The 20598-nt window shown below is 36.5% G+C and overlaps 1 protein-coding gene across 1 annotated transcript; it reads left to right on the forward strand.

The window, feature by feature from the left end:
- Positions 1–8131: 8131 nt before the first annotated feature.
- LOC120214052 (probably inactive leucine-rich repeat receptor-like protein kinase IMK2) lies at positions 8132–10712 on the forward strand. The gene is made up of 2 exons (XM_039212050.1): positions 8132–9956; positions 10043–10712. Exons 1-2 carry the CDS (start codon positions 8162–8164, stop codon positions 10663–10665), a joined length of 2418 nt encoding a protein of 805 aa, XP_039067981.1. The 5' UTR covers positions 8132–8161; the 3' UTR covers positions 10666–10712.
- Positions 10713–20598: the final 9886 nt, after the last annotated feature.

Raw genomic sequence — 20598 nt, forward strand, 5'->3', positions numbered from 1 at the left:
TAGGGGTGAGCAAAACTCGATTCGATTTGAAAAATCAATTTTTTCAATTTCAAGTTATCCAAGTCAAGTTATTTAAGGTGACTCGAATTATCGATTTGGTTACTTGAAATTTGAAAAATCAATTATTTTTATTTATCGAATCCAGTCGAAATTTGGAAATTTCGCGTTACTAGAAAATAAAAAATTTGGCTAAGTTTTTTGATAGTTTTTTGATTTAGTCCTTAATTTCATTATTCATTCCCTTTTATTTTAAGTATTTTTTTATCAAATTTGAACCACATGCTCCTAAAACCATCATAGAATACATATTTATTTTCAATTCCTTTTTTATAACAAGTTTTCTATTTTTCAATTTAGTCCCTTAATTTTTTATAATTTCCTTATTTTTTTTCAATTCATCCTTTTATTTAAGTTTTTTTTATCAAATTTGAACCACATGCTCATATATCACAATAGAATACTTATGTAACTTCAATTCATACTCTTTCACTTATAATGTACTCTCTCCTTTTCTAGTTAGTCCTTTAACTTTACATTTCATTCAATTTAATCTTTTAACTACAATTGTTTGCAAATTCTTTTTTCTCATCAATTCCTCGACTCTTTTATATTCTCATAAATATTTTACCCTCAAAATACTTTCTTTAAAATATTAATATTTTTGGTACAATTCTTTAAAATAAAATATTATTAATATATTTTATAATTTTATATTGCATTTGATATATTAAACAACATTATAATATGAAAATAATATATATATTATGGTTAGAGAAAGTCAAAAAATTGTAATCAATCATTGCCATGATACTATAATAATTATAATAAAATTAGTATAGAAACTCGAATAACTCGATTCGAATTTCTTAAACTGGACTAGACTAAAAAAAATTAAATTAAGTTAGAGTTGCCAAATATTGTTTATCAACTCAAATAACTCGATTTTTTTTACTCGACTCAACTCAACTTGATCGAATGACCAACCCTAATTTGATCTTTTGTAAATAGAAAATATTTTTTACAAATATAAATAAAATATAATAAATATCTGGCGTTTTTCCCGAAAAATCACTGGTGACCGGTATATTTACCGATCTAACACCGGTCAGACTATATTTCCCGATCTAACACCCTTAGCAGTAAAGTACGCCCCTTGTACCGCGCTATAGACTGATTTGGTACCACGTGGGGTAAGGCGCGCCCCCTGAAATGCGCCTTATGCTGACATGGATACACATGGGTATAGCGCGGCCCCTGGGGCGCGCCTTACGCCACATAGAGGTATAGCGCAGGGAAGGGGCCGCGCCTTACCTTTAATTCTGAATTATATATAGCGCGGTGCAGGGGCTGCGCCATACCTTTATATAATTATATAAGGCGTGGTGCAGGTACCTTGTCTTATATAGCAACTTCGGCTATAAATACCCTTCTCCCCTGTTAAATTCCTCACATCTCCTCACATCTCTCCTCTCAACTTATAAATTAATACAACAATTCCGTCAACGAGTCAATAATCTTGGCAATCTTCTCATATTTAATTTAGAAGTTCGTGTGCTTTTTCGTTATAAGGTAATTTTGTTATAAATTTTTTTATTATACTTATTGTTTATTATGATTATTTGAAAAAATATTATACTAATTATTTTTATTGTGGTGCAGATAATAATGTAAAATTATTATGTTATAAGGTAGTTTTGCGGTGCAGATAATAATGTAAAATTATATTATTTAAATTATTTATGTTGATGTGTAAAAATTTTATTGTGTTATATTTTCGTTCATATATTATTTATTTAATCAGGCTTGTTTCAGTTTTTTTTGCAGATATAATATTGCAGCACTTTTAAACTGAAAGAATGGTGCGACTTTCAGCTATTGTTTATTATGATGGTGAAATTCGAGAAGATGAAACCGGCGTTGTTTTCGTATCAAATGAGCGTGTTAAAATATCATTCAAGAGAAATATAACTCTTGAGGAGCTGATAACGAAGATTTCGAGGAAGATTTATGTTGGAAGTAGTAGAAGAATGTCGTCATTGCAGTACAAATTTCCAACATCATTGTTGCCATTAACTTATACAGCATTCGAACTTTCGAACAATTATGATGTTGAAATGATGGTTGAATCTCAAAGTAATTATTCAGACGCCGATATTGAGATGTATGCATATTTTGTTCAAGTGCGTGCTGTTTAGGGTCAATCATTAAGCTCCCACTATGGACTGGCTGAACAAGTTGACAGCCCGACTAAAGTAATGTGTAATGATTTTAATGCCATAATGGGGAGACATTCATCCGCAACTCCTTACGATATGTACAGAGGTGGGTCCACGAACAATCCGTATGGCAACATCGCGTCCAGTTCAAGGGGAAGACATTCATCTGCAAATCCGTTTGACCATAATATGGAGATGTCATCGACGCAACCATCTGTGCAGTTTCCATTTGACACGATGTCTTCAAGCTCTAGGGGGAGGCATTCGACTGCGAGTTTTTTTTATTTAAATGTCGATATGCCTTCTAGTTCAAGGGGAAGACGTGCAAGTAGTAGGTTCTTCGACCTAAATGTGGAACGCATGGAGGAACCATCATTTCCACGAAATGTGGCACAAACTGACCCTCCTGCACACATGTATGAAGCTGATTATGGTGCAATGTACGGGCCAGAATTTGCGGATATGCCTCATCTCGGTGACTATGGATATTACTCATCAATAAATAATAGTGAGTTATCTTTAGGCATAGAGTTTTCAAGCAAAGAAGAAGCGGTGATGGCTATAACAAATTACAATATCCATAATTCTGTTCAATCTAGAGTCAACCGATCCACGACCGAAAAATATGTATGCTACTGTGCCCGACGTGAAAATGGATGCAATTGGATGGTTCGCATATAAAAAATAAAGAGAAAAAATAACATATGGGAACTAATAGTATACAACGGTCCTCACACATGTTGTGCTAGAGGGGTCAATCATGATCGTCCCAACTTGGACTCTGAAATGATATGCCAAGCCATCATGCCCATGGTAAAAACAAGCTCTCATATAGCTGTTGCAGTGGTGATTTCAACTATACAATCGCAGTATGGGTACACTGTCTCCTATAAAAAAGCTTGGTTGGTAAAACAAAATGGCATTGTCAAACTTCATGGCGAATGTGATGTATCTTACAGCGAACTTCCAGGTTGGTTTAGGCTAGTGCGGACGTTGAATCCTGGGATAATTGTGGACTTCGAAACCTCCTATGCATACCATAATGATCGAGTTCTTCGCGATCGATGTCAATTCTACCGGGTTTTTTGGAGTTACCCACAGTGCATTAATGCTGTCAAATACTGCAAGCCTGTGGTCCAGATCGATGGGACTTTCTTGTATGGAAAATACAATCAATTTTTATTATTGGCAGTTATCCAAGATGTCAATCGCAATATTCTTCCAGTTTCTTTTGCTCTTGTCGAAGGAGAAGATACAGATTCTTGGGCTTTTTTCCTCTGAAATTTACGTGCATATGTTATCACGAGGGAAAACATCTGTCATTTCAGATCGCGGAGCTGGGATCAAAGCAGAAATGGAGTATTTGGGTCTAATGTGGCAACCACCCTTTGTCCAACATAAGTATTGTCTCCGACACATTGTTACGAACTACCATGGAAGGTACAAGACGAATGATGAGCGTCAATTAATTGTGCGCATGGGTAAGTGAAACTGATGTAGCTTGTTTTCTTTCCATCCTTTTAATTTTGTAAAGAAAGCATGTTAGTAAGTTATACATTTTTTGATCAGGTTACGAACTAATTCCTCGAACATTTGAATCAATACTTCAAGATTTGCGAGCGAAGAACGAGGAAGGATACGATTACATTAGCCTCATCGATAAAGAAATGTGGACGAACGCATATGATGATGGATATCGATATGGACACATGATGACCAATTTGGCAGAGGCAATCAATTCAACCTTAAAGGGTGCACGTCACTTACCAGTAGCGTCTTTGGTAAAGACTATATATTTTTGTTTGGGGGCGCTTTTTGCAAAGCTCGGGGGACAAGCTCAAACCTGGATGCAAGGCGGTCATGTCTATCACCCTAAATTAGTTGTAGATCTACAGAAAAAAATTATGCATCAAATAGAATGTCTGTAACAAGCTTCTCTAGAAGGCATGAAATGTTTCGTGTCACAGAGTTATTGCGACCTCTTCAAGGAATTGAAGCTATGTCGTGAAGAGTAAATCTAAGGGATAGAACATGCGACTGCAGGTTTTTTCAAGCTCTGAAGTATCCATGCTCTAATGTGATAGCAGCTTGCTCACATACACGTCAGGACTATAACCATTTTATGGATCCTGTATACCTACTATATGAGGTTTTTAAGGTATACAAATTTGAGTTTCCCCCCATAAGTAATGACAGAGACCTTGATGAGGTTCAAGATTGGTTTTCGATTGTACCAAATCCGAGTGTATTGAGGGAGCGTGGTCGTCCAAAATCCAATTGAATTCATTGCGATATGGATATTCGAGAAAGATCTAGACAAGACAGAAGATGTGGGCATTGTAGAAACCCAGGACACACTAGAAAAACATGTCCACTTATGTTGCCATCAAATAACAATTGATGAGGAAATGATTTATTTGTTTATCAAATAATAATTCTTATACTTTAATTTGCATTTACTGCAAGTTAATGCCATTCGATAATCGCTGATGAAGATTAAAAAAATGATACAATAATACGAGATTGGACGTTTGCATTATATGTGATTATAATAAAAGAGATAATAAGTGACAAACTTAAGAAAGTTATCGAACACAATCATTAAATTTTATCAAATTGATAACAATTTGGTATTTCAAAATAATTTTAAATACAACAAACTTACAATAAGTATTAAATGGTAAATGATAATCAAATTACAATAACTGATATTAAATGATAATAAACAAAATTAACTGAAATACATTAAAAAAGTCCAACAAATTTAACAAAATAAAGTAAGTATTAAATGAGAAATAATAAAAAATTACAATTAAAAAGTTCAATAAACTAAATATAAATATAATAAAAAACAAAATCTATCGATGCCTGCGATGCGAATAATGTTCCGCAGGGCGGTGGCTGTCGGTCTCGAGGAGGATTTCTTCGTATTACTGGTTGTGACTCCTCCCTGTCATCATCATCACCATCATCGTCGTCGTCATCGTTGTTGTCCTGAGTATGTACATTAGGTTGATGAGGAGATGATGACGATGAAGCACCACCATAGAATAAGGACCTTGGAGGTGTATGACTGACTATCCTACCGGCCTGCGAAAACTGGGAAAACTCATAAAACCCAGACATCGCTGAGTGTGAAAACTATACAGGAGGTGTCTGTGTTGTAGCCATGGGTGATGAGGATGAACCCTACAAATATTCAGTATATGAACCCCAAGTCGAATCTGCAAACATAGACCCATAATAGCCTCCAGGAGGGGTCATCTGTGACGGTGGCGGCGGCGGGGTCATAAAACCAGGTGAAGGCGGTGGCAGCGACATCTGGTAATGGAAAGGCGGTCGCAGCATCATATATGGTTGCGATGGCTGCTGTGAAGGTCCTGCTGGTGCAGTTGAGGATGAACCAGAAGCACCTGCTCTCTGTCCACGAGTCGGGGAACGATGGTGTTGTGTCGGTGAACGTCTCTGTCGACGTCGCGGAAAGGTCTGCCCTCGTGCATCCTCGGGAAGCAGAAACGGTTTCCCGTTACTGTTGAACCACTCATAATAACCGTCAACAACCATCAAGAGGTCAAGTAAAATGGGCTCTCTACGGGGAAGGCTCCGATGTCGATCCTCCCATAACACGACCCACTCATGATGCCTCACCAGCCAATCTGTATCTGTCTTGCCGTGTCTATTTGTACTATGCAACTCGTCCATATTGCGAGGTGCTTCCGGAATTGGTTGAAAACAACCAAATTGTCGGAGCACGCGATCAGTAGAGTGCCACTCGACGGTCACATAACAGATCAAGGGGACCATCACCATCCAAACATCTTATGGTTCCCTCAACTCAGGTGGGATCACCGCCCTCACATCATCAGTAGAATATGTCACTCATTCAAACTAAAACAAATATATAAAATTTTTATCAAAATAATAATCTAATTATATAACTATAACCTAAAATCGATTTTTAAACATTAAAATTCATACATGTGTGCCAGCCTTCTGATCGATGAGCACCCTAATTTTTTTCTAAATCATCAGGTAGATCCTGATGATTTTTCCTATTAGTAGACCACCTATTCGAGGAAAAAAAATTATTATACGTTGTATAAAATGATTAATATACGAAATCAGTTTTACAATTACCTCAATAGTAGTGGAAATACGAATGAGTTCTTGACAACGGGACATAAAAAGGGCAATCAATACCATGCCCAAGACTACAGCAGCAGGAGACATCCGCCAATAGCATTATGCCTGTAGTTAGTGGCTCGACACATCTCTCTGTACAGGAAAGCCAAAACTGCCGAGCCCCAACTGAGTGATCCGGCCATATGAAAGTCGCCAAGGTGTCGCAACCACATGCAGTGAACTTAGTTGCGCGATTTGTTCGGCATCAACAACTCTCCTATCAGCTGCAGTATGCATGCCTGTGCATACATTTTAACTTCATCCTCAGACGCATCCTCGCTCAAATCACGAAAATTGGCATCTAACCAATTTAACGGTATCCGACCACCGTTAAAAATTTCCGGGACACGTCCTAGATTATCCCGACACAGAGCAGTCCAGGAACCCTGCGCGATCCCCGATATCACATCTTCATCCACCGGAAGCCCCAGGTGCATAGAAACATCCTCAAGTGTAATCGTGCACTCTCCGCACGGAAGATGGAATGTGTGGGTCTCCGGCCTCCACCGCTCTACTAAGGCAGAAATCAGGTCTGGCTCTATCTTACAGTGACTCTGATATCTACCTATGTAACCAAATCCATCATCTACTAAATACGACAATACACGGCTAGGTGTCACTAACTTAAGATTCATAATAAAAGGATCTAATACACAATCCTTCTCCTAAAATTAAATAATTATAAAAATTAATTCTTAATCTAATAATCATGCATTAAATAAATCAACAAATTATTACTAATAATTTAAATTAAATTAAAACGTTAAAATGTTATCGTATCAGCAAAGTGTCGAGATATATGATTTGCATCCAAGCGAAGTAGACCGTTTGCCATTTTATATATACAAAAAAATTAAATAAGTAAAATATTAAATAAATTAAATACTTAAATAAATTAAATACAAAATATTAAAAATATACTAAAATATACCTTAGAAGAGATTATAAGAGTATTTGAGAGAAGTTGAGAAAAATTGAGAGAATTTGGTGTGATGAAAGTAATTGAGGATGGAGATACTTATAGGGAGGATTGGGGTGTGAAGCATCGGGGGTGTGAAGGTAATTATGGGTATAGCGCGGGGCAAGGGGCGCACCTTCCTGACTCGTGTCAGATTCACAGGTAAGGCGCGCCCCTGCCCCGCGCCTTATGTGTAATTACACACCTACCCAACACTTTACACACGCGTATCCATGTCAGCATAAGGCGCGCTTCAGGGGGTGCGCCTTACCCAACGTGATGCCAAATCAACATATAGCGCGATGCAGGGGGCGCGCTTTACTGCTAAGGGTGTTAGATCAAAAAATATAATCTGACCGGTGTTAGATCGATAAATATACCAATCACCGATGATTTTTCGAGAAAAACTCCTAATTATCATAATGATATATCTAAAAAAAATGAATAAATGTAGAAATTTCGTACACGTCAAAAGGATTGATAATAACCTGGATTCAATACTACATGGATGGGGTGGTCCCAACTCCAAGCCATGAAGTATAGCCGTTTAGCTACTACATCACGACCGTTTCTTTCTCTTTCAGTTGAAAACAAAGGCCCCAATCCCCAACGGTTTTATATCTAAAACTAGCCGTTATTTCATTATTATTTATTATTATTAATCAGAACAAAGACACTATCCCCACTTTATTTCTCCTCCCTCCAATTCCACAACTATTAAACAGATTTCCCCTTTCTCTCTCTCTCTTATATCTCTACCTTCTTCTTCTTCTACTCTCTCTCTCTTCTTCAAGGGGACATTTTCATGGAAAATACTTCTTCTCATCTCTTCCATGCAAAAACTTCCTTTCTCTTAGCCTACTTGTTTCTCTTTCTGCTTCCCTTTTCATCTCTTCACCTTGTTTCAGCCTTAGATGGTGTCACTGTAATAACCCCAGCTGACTATCGAGCTCTTCGAGCCTTTCAGCACGAACTCGTCGACTCCAAAGGCTTCCTACGTACCTGGAACGATACCGGTCATGGAGCTTGCTCCGGTGCTTGGGCAGGAATCAAGTGCGTTAATGGACGTGTCATCTCTATCCAGCTTCCATGGCGTGGCCTAGGCGGTCGCATTTCAGAAAAAATGGGTCAGCTTAAAGCTCTCAAAAAGCTTAGCCTCCACAATAATGTTCTCTCCGGTCCAGTCCCTCGGTCGCTCGGGTTTCTGCCTTATCTCCGTGGGATTTACCTCTTCAACAACCGGCTTTCCGGTTCGATCCCTCCGACGATCGGTAACTGTCACTCTCTTCAAACTCTTGATCTTAGCAACAACTCACTCACTGGTAATATTCCTCCGAGTCTTGTGAACTCAACTAGGTTGTTTAGACTTAATTTGAGCTATAATTCTTTGTTGGGTTCCATCCCTGTTGGTCTGACTCGTTTGCCTTCACTCACCATTCTTGCTTTGCAACACAACAATCTTTCTGGTTCTGTCCCTGATACTTGGGTTGGAACAGGAACCAAACCTTACCAACTTCAGGTCTTGTCGCTTGATTATAATTTCCTTACTGGAACAATCCCAGTTTCTTTGAGCAAGTTGGGTTTATTGCAACAGGTTTCTTTGAGCCATAACCAGATTTCAGGGACAATTCCTGATCAAATAGGAACACTATCAAAGCTCCAGTTACTAGATTTATCAAACAATTCCATCAATGGGAGCTTTCCTTTTAGCTTTTCTAATCTATCCTCTCTTGTTTCTTTGAACCTCGGAGATAATAGATTAAGTGGAAAGATTCCGTCAACTATTGGCAACATGTCTGGTATTAACCAATTGGATTTATCCCGGAATAAGTTTTCTGGTGATATACCGGATTCGCTTTCCGGACTAACCAATCTTAGTGATTTCAATGTTTCTTACAATAATCTATCTGGTGCTGTCCCATCTCTCCTAGCCAAAAAATTCAATTCAAGCTCTTTTGTGGGTAATCTTGAGCTATGTGGCTATAGCATATCGACCATATGTCCTTCTCCTGCCCCGTTAACGCTTTCGCCGGCACCGGCCGAGGTACCGAAGCATCATCGTCGTCATCACAGGAAACTTAGTATCAAGGACATCATCCTTATAGCAGTCGGTGGCCTTCTAGCAATTCTTTTGATATTATGCTTAATCTTACTCTTCTGCTTGTTGAAGAAAAAGGCTAGTTTGAAGCAAAAGAGTGGCAATATGGGAGCCGTCATAGGGAAAACAGAGAAGGAGGTTCTGGCGTCCGGCACCGAGGTTGATGCAGGTGGTGAAATGGGTGGGAAATTAGTCCACTTTGATGGTCCATTTGTGTTTACAGCTGACGATCTCTTGTGTGCCACGGCTGAGATTATGGGGAAGAGCACTTACGGTACGGCGTATAAGGCAACTTTAGAAGATGGAAATCAAGTTTCTGTGAAGAGATTGAGGGAGAAGACTACAAAGGGACTGCGGGAGTTCGAGGCCGAGGCGGCGGCACTGGGAAAGATCCGACATCCAAATCTCCTTGCTCTTCGGGCTTATTACTTTGGACCCAAGGGAGAGAAGCTTCTTGTATTTGATTACATGCCTAAAGGGAGCCTTGCATCTTTCCTCCATGGTAAGTAGATTCAACTACCTTGAAGATTATTATGTTCACTACACATGCCTTTTGCCATGACTAACAATGTCTAATTTCTTCCGCAGCTCGAGGACCTGAAATCATCATCAATTGGCCGACTAGGATTAAGATAGCAATCGGGGTTACGAGAGGATTGAACCACCTACATACACAAGAGAATATGATTCATGGAAACCTTACATCAAGCAACATACTACTCGACGAGCAAACCAACGCCCACATTGCAGATTTCGGACTTTCAAGGCTAATGACCGCTGCTGCCAGCACAAACGTGATCGCCACCGCGGGAACACTCGGCTACAGAGCACCGGAACTCTCGAAGCTAAAGAATGCCAGCACGAAGACCGACATGTACAGTCTGGGAGTGATCATACTGGAGCTTCTTACAGGGAAATCCCCGGGTGAGCCGATGAACGGCATGGACTTGCCACAGTGGGTGGCATCGATCGTAAAAGAGGAATGGACTAATGAAGTGTTTGATTTGGAGCTGATGAGAGATACACCAACCATAAATGATGAGTTGCTTAACACATTGAAACTGGCTCTTCATTGTGTTGATCCCTCGCCTGCAGCACGTCCCGAAGCTCAACAGGTTCTGCAGCAATTGGAGGAGATTAAGCCTGAGGCAGCCGCTGCTGGTGGTGATGATGATGGTGCTAAAGTTAAGACAGCAGCAACAAGTCAATAGAGTTTATTTTACAGCATTTTTGGGGTGCAGATACATAATTATAAACTTCAAATTGTATTAAACATATTCTTTTATTCTTAATTACCATTTGTTGTCTGTTAGGTGTGGCTTTTGTAAATGTAAAAAAGAACATGTTTACTATCAGAATGACGCTTATTTCCATTTTCAAATTGCTGCTTCTTTTTTTCTATATATTCGGAAGGAATTGCCAGGTTTTACTTGTACATGATGATGATGTTGGACTTCAATTATACATTACAGATTAGTGTACATCAAAAGCCTAAAAATACCAAGCCCCTGTCCTCTGTTTCTACGACTCACACGGCAGAGTGAGTTGACACGGTCCGCCTCACTCTCACTAACCTTAACCAGAAACTCTCATCGGTTTCTTCTCCTTCCGCCGGAAAACCCCTCTCCGCCCCTCCATGCGACTCCAATCTCCGTCTCCCGCTCCAAAACGCAAGCATCAATTCCCTTTTCGCTCCTTCCTCTTCCACAAGACCAATTAATCGAAACCAACTAATACCGTGCGTTCCAATTCCAATCATCGTTGCAATATTTTAATCCTCTGTCAATCGATCTAGTATTTGCGCTGCGAGTGAAGGAGCTCAAGGGCGATCAATGAATGAAGAAATGAGGAAAGTTTAATTCGAATGAAACGAACGAAAATGGATCAATTGGAGTTGTATATGTGCGCCGAGGGGATGCAAATTAGGGAATTGAACCGGTTGGTCGGACCGGAAGGCGTTAAATATACGGCAGGATTGGAGGATTTACGTGAGAAAATGCTTCCGAAAATCGAAAGCTTGGCCGGGCACGTTGAAGCCAGCTCTGCTAAGGCTTTTGAACAGGTGAGCTTATTATTACCCATTGTTTTTCCCTTGTGCTTTCATGATATATTCCTCTAAATCAATTGTTAAGCAAAATCCTTTTTAGCTATCCTATCAATATTATTGCTCAAATTTAAAAATATTTTCATATAATTTTCCAAACGAAGGTTCATTTTTTGTTTTTGTGTCTAATTTTGATTCTTGCTATTTGTGTGAATGCATCATATTTCGTGGAGAAACTGTCTTCTTCTTCTTCTTATGTTTGTTTCTCGAATTTCTAAGGAAGAAAGCTAATATAAGAAGGGCATGATGAAGATTCTCAATATTTAGGTGTAAAACACCATAACTTCTTGAAGATGATGGAGGCGTAGTTTTGAGAACATTCACGAGTCATTTGCATTCTAGATTCTTCATCTCTGTCACGGGAATGAGATTCTCATATCCCCTCAATGGAAAAGCAAAATTGTGATGATCAGAAGAAAGATCTCGTTTTATATAATGCATGAGATTTGTCCAACGCTTACACACTTTTCAGAGAATACAATTTAATATCGAAATTAATTATCTCGCGTTACGCAGAACGCGAGGTTCTTCAGATATTGAAACATCCCAAGAAATTTATCGCATGTGGTATTTATCATACATCATGTTTTCTAATACGCGAGGTTTTTAGTTTTTCAACCCAAATCGCAAGTGTTTATAGGCATGTTCAAGGGGTATTTTCGGGTATTTAATCTCAAAATTTTTGTAATTTATAAGATTAGATGTGCACTATTAGAATTTATCTTTCAGTTGAGGTCAATATCGAGACATACGCGATATTATAAGCGGGTTAAAAATCGCGTTGAAAATGATTCCAAAGCTTGTTTTGTGCATAAAGAAAATGCTAAAATGGATTGATAGACATATTCAAGGGGTTTTTTGGATAGTTAATCTGAAAATTTTCATAATTTATAAGATTAGAGGCGTAGTATTATAACTTATCTTTCAATTGAGAGTGAGGTAAAAATCATATTGTTGAAAGATAACTTAAACAAATTAATAATTAAAACTTAATTAAAATTTTAAACAAATTTTAACATTATTTTCGATTTGCTGATATATTTAAAACATAAAAATATCTTCGTTTAAAACAAATTAATCGATACGAGGGCGTGATTGGTTAGAACATTTATTCTTCAAGTGTCCGGGATTCCTACAAATATTGCATAACTTCAGTTGTTCGGTTCTTTCTCGATGTTCAACCAAATCCTCGTAGCAGTAAATCCTTGTTAATCATAGACGAACCTTTCGCGTCTTAGTGCAAAATTTGACCATATTGTAGGTTCATTATCAACTTCATTTGGATCCCTTTCGTTTCTAATGGGAGAAAACTCGTACTGATACACATTGAATATAGTTTCAAGTAAGTATACATGATCAACGAATTGCATGTAGTCAATCTGTACAGAAGAACAAGCAGCAATAACGTGCGGACACGAGTATTTGAATGTTTGGAATACTTTGCAGTTGTAGGTTTTGTTACGTAGATTAACGGCGTATGTGTTATGCTCTATGCCTTCCAATGACCTTGAATATTCTGAAATATGAAATTTAATTTGTTCTCGAGAGACGTATTCATCGCGTTCATCGCTTTTGAGTGCTGCAGAAAGTTTTTTAATTTTGTATGGAAGCCTGGATGGATTATGTGGCCACCTGTAATCCATTCAACTGCTTGTATTCCCAAGGTTGCAAACAAGGTTGCTAACCGATAATATGTCGCTTTGACAACGAAAATGATAGGTCAATATCGCACTCCCTTCAGTGATGAATTGATCGCCTCAGCCAAGTTTGTTATCATGTAACCATATCGTTTACCCCCATAAAATGATCGAAGCTATTTATCCATTGGGATTTTAGTAAGGTAGTTGTAGCCTTCTTGATTCATGTGTCTCAATTCTTAAAACAGTTCCTCAACCTTGTGTACGGAATACGAGTGGCATAGCCATTAAAAATGCAACATTTAATTATAAATAATAAATGAAAAGATATATGAATCCCAAAAGAGTAAAAGATGTACCCATTCAAAGCACCATTACAAGTTCACATTTGTTCTTAAACTTTTACAAATAATTTGCAGCAATATGGCATAAACAATATCGGTGATAAATATGTGGAGGTTGCTAAGAGGGTCTTGTTGAGTTAATCGATCGACGGAATAGGCCAAGAGGGGGTGAATTGGCAATAAAAATTTCGATGGAAGCTTTTGCAGAAAATTGAAAATAATTGCACAGCAATTTAGAGTGGTTCGATTTTCTCAACCAAAGTCTACATCCACTACTTTAGCTATCCACACTAAGGATTTTCCACAAATTCACTAATTTGTCTTTCTTTTGAGGAAAAAGAGTAACCTTACAAATCCCTCAAGAATTATACCCCAAATTCTTGAGAACACTCTCTCCCAAAGAGAACAATACAAATTTTGCAAACTTACAAGAAAATCCTCACAAGGCAAGATGTTTGCACAATTCTAGAACAAAGAAATAACACTCAAGAATAATACAATTGAGCACAATAAGTGTTCTTGAAAGAAAAAATGAATATCGAATGAAATAGGCTTGAAAATGCTCAAACTTGAGCTTTGATGCTTTCTCTTTGATTCTCTCTTGATTCTTGTTGATTGTTGTTTCTTGTTGTTGATCAATGGCTTTTAAGCTTGTTTAAATACTCATTCAATTGATTCTGAACGTTGGGGATAATTAGTGGAGTCAATAGAGCTGTTTAAGCGTGAAAACAATTAATAAAACTGCTTGGAGCGTGGGGGGAATCAATACCCCCTCATAGGGAATCGATTCCCTTAGTGTAAAATTCAAATATTTCAACCGTTAAACAGGGGGAAATCGGTACCCCCTTGGGGGGGAACGGTTCCCTCCGAGCATTCTGTTATTTCTCGGAGCCAAACCATTCAGGGGGAATCGGATTAAAATGAACTATGAAAGGCTTTGAGTAATATTTTGATATTCGAATAATTATATCGAATATACTTTAGAAAACCTTTTGTAAAATCTTAAAATTCATTTAACTTAATTTGTTATATCGAAATATCAAAATGTTTTCAACAATCTCCCCCCTTTTTTATATAACAAAACATTTTAGTAATTTTAAGATTTTCTAATTGAAAATAAATTTTGAAATCGGTTTTGAAATTACTCCCCCTTACTATTACACTTCTCCCCTTTTTTGTTAAATAAAAAAAAATCTAAAACGGTTTTAAACAAGGTTTTGAAAAACATTAGCCAATTGATTTAGAAATTTAAAGCTCTAAGCTGCTAAGATCACAATCAAGAGAAGACGTTAGCCATTGCTTTCATAATCAATATTCATAAACGAAAGTGAAATGGTAAAATTGGTCATATTTCTAACATGATGTAAATGATGCACAAAATTAAGCAAATCCACATATATAGATAAGTTCAAATCATCCAAAAACAATATCAAACAAATAAGCATCCAAATTCAAACAATCTACAAATTCAAACATCCAAAATGTTAAAACAATATTTTCTAAGTCCCATCTAAGTGAAGTAAAACACAGCAAGAATCAAACATCCGTATGAGGATCGGGAGGAGGAAAATGAGCTTGCATTGCGGCCATATCATGTGCGAACGAATTAATACGTTCATTCATTGTTGCATTGTTCGCGTGCATCTCTCGGAGAATCTCCAATTGTTGAGCTCCCATAGATGATAAATTGGATTCTATGGAAGTCAGTCGCGAGTCCATGGATGCATATCGAAAATTGAATGTCTCCATAAAATATTGAAAATATGGAGGCATTTGATCTTTTTGTTGTGCTTGATCCTCATGTTGCTCTGCCTCATCGTCGGCGTCGTCTGCTTCCGGAGGTTGCTCTCCAGTACGAACCCATATACCAGTCTCTTCATTGATCTTCCATCCCGATTCAGTTAAAGAAAATAGATTGATTTGGTTTTTGAGTGGAAAAGTAGCATCAAGGCCAACCCTAAGCTCGGCTTTAGAAAACAGATTACTCAGAATACAACCGTAAACTAGAGATGAACAGAGTTTCTTGTTAGGAACAAAGTTTACGGTTTCGACAATTTCAGCAAAGATAATCTGAGGTAGGTTTATTTTGAGATTATTTTGGACACAATGAAGCCAAAAGAGATCCAAGGCTCGAAGAGTGGAGTATCTGCCTCCGGATGATCGAAACCACCAAGAGATCATAAGATGAAGAAAACGGTAATAGAGATCTAAAACACTCGCACTATCCCTTCGTTTATACTGAGAACATACAATTTGTTTTTCATTGTCTAAGCCTGCATTATCTAATCCTAATGCGTTGGCTATGTAATCCGGGTCAATGTAAAAGAATTGTCCTAGAATATAGGATTGTATTCCTATGGTTGCGGCTTTAGCTCGGTTTTGAACGCAAACGGCATTAGAGTAGAATATACGAACGAGTTGATGATAAACTATTGGTTCAAGTTCGAAGAGTTTATCAAATTTCCACTCTTGTAGGGTAGGAAGATGTCGAAAATTGATGTCTAACATGGCTTGAAGAGATGTGATTCGTTCTTCCCGGATTTTGTAAGACTCAAAGTATTGAGAATATCTAAAGAAAAGATTTTGTCTACGACCAGGTTCATTGAAGCACAAGTTACGAATGGTCATATTTGGATCATCAGGATTAGGATTAGGAATTTGTTGGATAGGAGGAGGATTTGGAGGTGAGTTTGGTGGTTTGTTTGATCGACTAGAGGAAGGCCTATAATGTTTGTGAGACATGACGTAAGATAATCGGAATGGAAAGAGTAACCTACAATTTTAAAAACACATGTATGCAACAAATATCAATCCCAAAACTCAATTGAGTCTGCAATATTTCAAGGTTCTCTAAACCAGATCCTAATGGGCAAAGTTTTGAAAAATTATGTTTGAAAAACAAGTTTTGAAAATTAATATCCATATAGTTTTCATAGTAACAACATAATTAGATCAAAAACACAAATTTTGAAATTAATTAAAGATTTTCGTTTTTTTTAATTTCGAAAATTCAAAAATCAATTGAAAAATTGTGAGATTTTGATGAAATTAGTTGTAAACTTTAGTTTAGAAAATTCAAATAAGTGATGCCCGATATATAGTTCAACCTAGAACTAATTAAAACTAGTCCTAAAATCAAATTTTGATAAAATAGAAGTTTTAGAAAAATACGTTAAAGATTTTCGAATTTTAGTGAGATTGGATGAAGTTTGCACGATTTTAATGATTCTAGCAGGTTTAAGAGATGAAATATGAAGTGATTCCGACTAGAAATTGATGTTTTGAAGCAAAGTGGAGATTTAGGGAGTAAAGAGTTTGAAACGACGTGAAGAGAGAAGAGAGGGTTTGAGAAAATTGGATTTTATGGTGTTTAAAAAACCAGAACCCGTGGGGGTATCGATTCCCTCCAAGGGGGAATCGGTTCCCCTTTAAGAGGGTATCGATTCCTCCTACACCAAAATGCTAAAAATCTGATTTTAAACACTCAAAATGCTAAATTAATTTGTTCTAGTGCTATTGGCGACTCATATATTAAAAATTAATCATGTTCAATCAATCAATTTTATCCTTAAACTACATTTGAACATAAAATTAATTTTTACTAAGAATCATAAACTCCCCCTAACTAATAGCAAAGAATGCAATCAAAATTATTATTATTATAAGCATTTTTCATTTATTCTTAAAAGTGCTAAAATTAATTTAAACACTAAGTGAAGATAGGTCAGTTAAACCTAATTCTCTCTTAAGTGCCCAAAATCTTTCTTTGTCTAAAGGTTTTGTAAAGATATCCACTAATTGATGCAAAGTATCAACAAATTCTAGAACTACATCTTCCTTAGTGACATGGTCTCTAATGAAGTGATGTCTAATTTCAATATGCTTAGTTCTAGAGTGTTGAATGGGATTTTTAGTGAGACAAATAGCACTAGTATTGTTACACTTGATAGGAATGGTACCTACTTCAATTCCATAATCAAAAAGTTGTTGATTCATCCATAAAACTTGTGCACAACGACAATCGGCTGTAATGTATTCCGCTTCAGTGGTAGATAATGCAACACAATTTTGTTTCTTTGAAAACCAAGAAATCAACATATTTCCAAGGAATTGACAAGTACCGGAGGTGCTTTTCCTATCTAATTTGCATCCTCTATAATCCGTATCAGAAAAGGCATGCAAGCTAAAGCTAGAGTCTCTAGGATACCAAAGTCCTAAACTATGAGTGTCCTTAAGGTATCTAAAGATTCTCTTAACAACTAGTAAATATGATTCCTTAGGACATGATTGAAATCTTGCACATAAGCAAACATTAAACATAATGTCTGGTCTACTTGCGGTTAAATAAAATAAAGAGCCAATCATTGACCTATATAATTTAACATCCACACATTTACCTCCTTCATCTTTGTCAAGCTTTGTAGATGAGGTCATTGGAGTGTCATGAGGTTTCCCATTTTCCAGTCCAAACTTCTTGAGCATATCCTTGACGTACTTAGCTTGATTGATGAAGATGTCATCTTTTCTTTGCTTGATTTGGAGTCCTAAGAAAAATGAGAGCTCCCCCATCATGCTCATCTCAAATTCACTTTGCATTAACTTAGAAAATTCTTGGCAAAGATCATCATTAGTAGAACCAAATATTATATCATCAACATAAATTTGAACTACTAATAAATATTTACCTTTATGCTTTAAAAACAATGTAGTGTCAACCTTCCCTTTTGAAAAACCTTTTTCAATTAAAAAATTTGACAATCTTTAATACCAAGCTCTAGGAACTTGTTTTAAACCATAAAGCGCTTTTGTCAATTTAAGAACATGATTTGGAAATTTTGAATCTTCAAAACCAGGAGATTGTTCCACATACACTTCTTCTTTTATAAAACCATTTAAAAATGCACTTTTAACATCCATTTGATATAATTTGAATTCATTGAAACATGCAAATGCTAATAACATTCTAATTGCTTCCAACCTAGCTACTAGAGCGTATGTTTCATCATAGTCTATGCCCTCTTCTTGAGTATACCATTGAGCAACAAGTCCAGCCTTGTTTCTCACTATATTACCACTTTCATCAAGCTTATTCCTAAATACCCATCTAGTACCTACAGTAGATTTATTACTAGGTCTTTTAACTAATGTCCATACTTTACTTCTCTGAAATTGATTTAACTCTTCTTACATAGTCATAATCCAATGTTCATCATTTAATGCTTCTTTAATATTCTTAGGCTCTATGCATGAGATTAATGCCACATAATTACAAATATTTCTAAGAGAAGATCGAGTTGTTACCCCTTTGGATGGATCACCTATTATTTCACCATCCTTGACATAGTTGTATTCCCTTGGGTAAGAGACTTCCATTTCTTCAATGGTTGGATTCTTGAGAGGATCTTGAGTTTCCTCATCTTTCATTTCTTCCTTTTATGATGGTTCTCCAACGTCATGTCCAACGTCATTTATGTTTATAATACCTACATCACCATTCACACAAGAATCCTTCATCGGAAGGGGATTATCATCGAAAACAACATGTATAGACTCTTCTACAACTAAAGTTCTTTTATTAAATACTCGATAAGCTTTAGAATTTAAAGAATAACCCAGAAAAATTTCTTCATCACTTTTAGCATCAAATTTGCCAAGATTGTCTTTACCGTTGTTTAAAACAAAACATTTACATCCAAAAGGATGAAAATAACTAATGTTAGGTTTTTTATTTTTAAAAAGTTCATATGGAGTTTTCTTCAAAATAGACCTAATCATTACTCGATTAATAACATAACAAGCGATATTTGTAGCTTACGGCCAAAAATATTTTGGCAAATTGTTTTCACAAAGCATGGTTCTAGCCATTTCCTCTAAAGTTCAATTTTTCCTCTCAACAACTCCATTTTGTTGAGGGGTTCTAGGTGCTGAAAAATTATGGTTAATACCGTTAGAATTACAAAATTCAGTAAATCTAAGATTTTCAAATCCAGTTCCATGATCACTCCTAACACTAGTTATAGAGTAACCTTTTTCGTTTTGGATTATTTTTGAAAACATGATGAATTTTTCTAATGCTTCATCTTTAGTACTTAAGAATATAACCCAAGTATATCTAGAATAGTCATCTACCAATACAAATGCATATTGTTTTCCACCCAAGCTAGTAGTTCTAGATGGCCCAAAATGATCTAAATGGATCAATTGTAATACTCTACTAGTGGATACGTCGTTAATGGATTTAAAAGAAACTCGCTTTTGTTTTCCTTTAGCACAAGCATCACATATTTTATCATTATCAAATTTTAGTTTAGGCAACCCTCGAACTAAATCTCCTTGAATTAACCGTTGCAAAACACTAATACTAGCATGTCCTAGTCTCCTATGCCATAACCAACTATCATGCTCATCCTTAGCAACTAGACATAAATTAGTCATATTTATAGAATCTAAATGCACCATGTAAATGTTTCCTATTATATGACCAACAAGCATAATCCGATTATATGCAATGTCAATGACTTTACAACCATTAATATCAAACATGACATTGAATCCCTTATCACACAATTGACTAATACTCAATAGATTATGCTTTAATCCTTTCACATATAAAACGTTCTTAATTTGTATGGAAGAGGTATTACCTATAATCATATACCTTCAATGTGACCTTTTGAGTTATCACCAAAAGTCACCTCTCCTCCATTTTTGGCGTTGAGCTCTATGAACCGGCTTTTGTCTCTGGTCATGTGTCTTGAGCATCCACTATCAAGGTACCATGAGTTTGAATTTGCTTCATGTGCCTTGTAGCAATGCTCTTTTTCCTAAAAACATAGATTAATTTTTTATTTTTGGTACCCAAATTCTTTTCGGTCCATATTCATTAGTTTCCAAAATCCTAGTCCCCTTAGGTATCCATTTGTGTAGGATATCTTTATCTTTAGTAGTAATGAGTTCTTTAGGAACCCATATACTTATAACGATTTTTTCATTAGAGGTTCTTCGGGGACCTCTATGATTGTAGTTTTTAAAACTTTTTCTAACAAAGTTGGATTTTGA

The sequence above is a fragment of the Hibiscus syriacus genome, unplaced genomic scaffold, assembly GCF_006381635.1.
Source record: "Hibiscus syriacus cultivar Baekdansim isolate YM2019G1 unplaced genomic scaffold, ASM638163v2 tig00110050_pilon, whole genome shotgun sequence".
Lineage (NCBI taxonomy): Eukaryota > Viridiplantae > Streptophyta > Magnoliopsida > Malvales > Malvaceae > Hibiscus > Hibiscus syriacus.